This window comes from Mustela erminea, chromosome 9 (assembly GCF_009829155.1).
Source record: "Mustela erminea isolate mMusErm1 chromosome 9, mMusErm1.Pri, whole genome shotgun sequence".
NCBI lineage: Eukaryota > Metazoa > Chordata > Mammalia > Carnivora > Mustelidae > Mustela > Mustela erminea.
In genome coordinates this window covers 58,733,467-58,736,689 of record NC_045622.1, presented here as the reverse complement: position 1 = coordinate 58,736,689, position 3,223 = coordinate 58,733,467, and the positions used below count along the sequence as shown (strand labels likewise).

General features: G+C 40.9%; 1 protein-coding gene across 1 annotated transcript; it reads right to left on the bottom strand.

Moving 5' to 3' along the window:
* Positions 1-487: 487 nt before the first annotated feature.
* LOC116598342 (olfactory receptor 51T1) lies at positions 488-1,489 on the bottom strand. The gene has a single exon (XM_032357027.1). The coding sequence runs from the start codon at positions 1,469-1,471 to the stop codon at positions 488-490; it is 984 nt and encodes a 327-aa protein (XP_032212918.1). The 5' UTR covers positions 1,472-1,489.
* Between the last annotated feature and the right edge of the window lie 1,734 nt (positions 1,490-3,223).

Genomic DNA, 3,223 nt, shown 5'->3' with positions numbered 1-3,223 from the left:
ATTTAACCACAGAAATAAATAAATAAATAAATAAATAAATAAATAAATAAATAAAATTTTTTTGTCTTCTGAATGTAGACATAAACCTATAAAATGACTATTAAAAAAACTATAAATGACTATAAAACTGTAGCCATTTATTTTTGGTCTAAGAATTACCATTTTAAGAAGATAATTAAATTATTCAACTAGAATAAAACGATCTTACCATGTTTTTAAGGTGCACAGGAGTTCCATGTAATTGTTTTAAATGTTTGAGGGGCACACACAATTAATTTGGTTTTGAACTGTAGTGTTTTTGTTAATTTAGCTTTTGTTTTTTTGTTTTTGTTTTTGTTTTTGTTTTTAACTCTTCAATAAGTTTAGGGGAAATGTATTCTCCTCTTTCTGCTCCAATGATTTAATCGAAACTACCTTAGTAACCAAAATGCCTGAGGATGGCACAGACCCAAATCCCTTTCCTGCTTAAATATAATTTATCTCCCCTTCAATCCCACCGTCCTCTAAGACCCCTCACTCTAGGGCCCCGTGAGCCCTTAAACTGGAGCAGCTGGAGGATAGCCTGGCGGATCGTCTTGGTCTTCAAGCTATAAATGATAGGGTTCAGTACAGGTGGTAAGAGCAAGTAAACATTGGCAAGAATGCTACAGACCACTCTTGGGGTGGAGCTGAGAAGGCGGTGTGTAAAGGACAGACTGATCATTGGCACATAGAAAACAGTGACAGCACAGATGTGACAGACACAAGTGCTGAGAGCTTTTTGTTGCTTCTTAGGGGCCACAATGCTCAGGACGGTTCGAAGAATCAGAATGTAGGAGAAAAGAATGAATAGTAAGTCAGTGCCAGTCAGATAGAGCTGCAGAAACATGCCCAAAAAATTGCTGATCCAGGGGTTGGAATATGTATACTTGATCATATCTGGGTGGTAGCAGAATGGGTGGGAAAGCTCTTTGCCTGCATGGAAAGATACGTTCTTCAAGGCTAGAACCATGGGAAAGGAGAAAACAACTTGCCGCAGGCAGATGACCAGTCCAATCAGCAAGATTATCATGTCTGTGAATACAATGGCATACTTCAGTGGGTTACAGATAGCCATAAAGCGGTCAAAGGCCATGGCTACCAGCACTGAGGACTCCAGGATGGAGAAGCCGTGCACAAAGAACATTTGAATGAGGCAAGCTTTCAAGCTAATCTCCCGAGTATGAAACCAGAGAACCCCAAGCACAGTGGGAAGAGTTGAGATGGTCAGACAGAGATCAACGGTTGACAGCATAGAGAGGAAATAGTACATGGGCTTGTGGAGACTCTTCTCAATGATGATGACCAACAGAATCATGCTATTTCCCAAGAGGGCAATGATGTAGAGACAGCAGACAGGGATGGAGATCCAGACGTGAGCAAGTTCCAGCCCAGGAAATGCAGTGAGTAGGAAGTCTGGGGAAGATGATGTGGTGTTATTGAAAATTACCATGGTAGATTGAGAACACACCCTGAAAAGAGAGACAACAAGGATAGTGCTTGTCATATTGATCCTTTTATCAAACTCTCTTTTATAAACTCTTTCCCGTTGTTTTTCTATATTGAAAGCCTCTAGTCCAGTTAGGTACCTATCACATAATTCCACAGTATCTTGAAATTTTTCTTGTCAGAACCAGGTCCCATTTTTCTTCTTTTACCCTCTCCCAACTATAAGCATCAATCTGTTTAGGCTCATCCCAACCCTACTAGCCAGACTAGTCCTGAGGCTTGAGGTAGGAAATGTATATAGGCTTATGTCATATACATGCACACACACCAACAAAACAACAACAACCACAATTAATGATTATGTCTTTGCAAACTGATGGATCTTTGCCTTAAGTATCCAAGCTGTATAAACTGCTTAAGGAAAAATGGACAAGCACAAAAGACCCACTGGGCCTGTGTGATAGCATACTCCATAATGTCCTTGCTGGAAGCTGGTACGAGATATTGTATCCAGAAGTATCCTTGTACTTCTATCATCAAATCACACCCTCCTAGCAGACTCTATTATAAGTCTCCTTTTGGTATCAGGGTTTCTTTGTTCCTTTTCCTATAGTGGAATGGTCTCTATAATTTTTCCCTTCCCCACTCCATATGTGTATGAGACTTGAATTTATTTTGTGTTCTAATTCTGTTTCTCTGTGTACTTTTCCAGGTCTACTGAAATAACTAGTACTAGATCTCCTTTTCTTCATCTTACATCTTGGGATACTTGTTTCTACTCCTTTCCATGGATATTTAAAATTAGCCTGTGGCTTTGGACCAACTCACTGTGAGTAGATTGCTCTAATGAATTCTGTGAAAAATTCCAAACAGTATTCTGGAATACATGATTTCAGGCATCCTAATCTAGGTAAAGTAGGTAAGCGTAGACTAAACACCCATTTGAAATTTATGGGAAGCACTCTGCAAAAAGTGATGAATGACTTTCACAAAAAAAGAAAAAAAATGGGGCGCCTGGGTGGCTCAGTGGGTTGAGCCGCTGCCTTCGGCTCAGGTCATGATCTCAGAGTCCTGGGATCAAGTCCCGCCTCGGGCTCTCTGCTCAGCGGGGAGACTGCTTCCTCCTCTCCCTCTGCCTGCCTCTCTGCCTGCTTGTGATCTCTCTCTGTCAAATAAATAAATAAAATATTAAAAAAAAAAAAGAAAAAAAAATGATGAATGACTTTGTAAAAAACCTGGGTAGGATGGAAGTTGGGACTAATAACTAAAAGGGAATCACTCAAGGACATGGAAGTCTGAGGTGACATCACAAATTGGAATATCAAGTAGTTCACTGAGTAAGAAAGTACATAGAATGGCAGCTGCATAGAAAAGAGAGATGGGGGTTTCCTGGGTGGCTCAGTCAGTTAAGCGTCTGCCTTCAGCTAGGTCATGATTCTAGGTTCCTGGCATTGAGCCCCACATGGGGCTCCCTGCTCAGTGGAAAGCCTACTTCTCCCTCTCCCACTTCCCTTGTTTGTGTTCCCTCTCTCACTGTGTCTTTCTATATCTTTTCTTTTTTTAAAAAAAGATTTTATTTATTTATTTGACAGAGAAAGACACAGTGAGAGAGGGAACACAAACAAGGGAAGTGGGAGAGGGAGAAGAAGGCTTCCCACTGAGCAGGGAGCCCCATGTGGGGCTCAATGCCAGGAACCTAGAATCATAACAAATATCATGGAGGACAAGGGGTGTTAGAGAGGAGAAGGGAGTTGGG

Coding starts and splice junctions, on each gene's coding strand:
- LOC116598342 (XM_032357027.1), bottom strand. CDS start 1,471: ATGGTAATTTTCAATAACACCACATCATCTTCCCCAGACTTCCTACTC.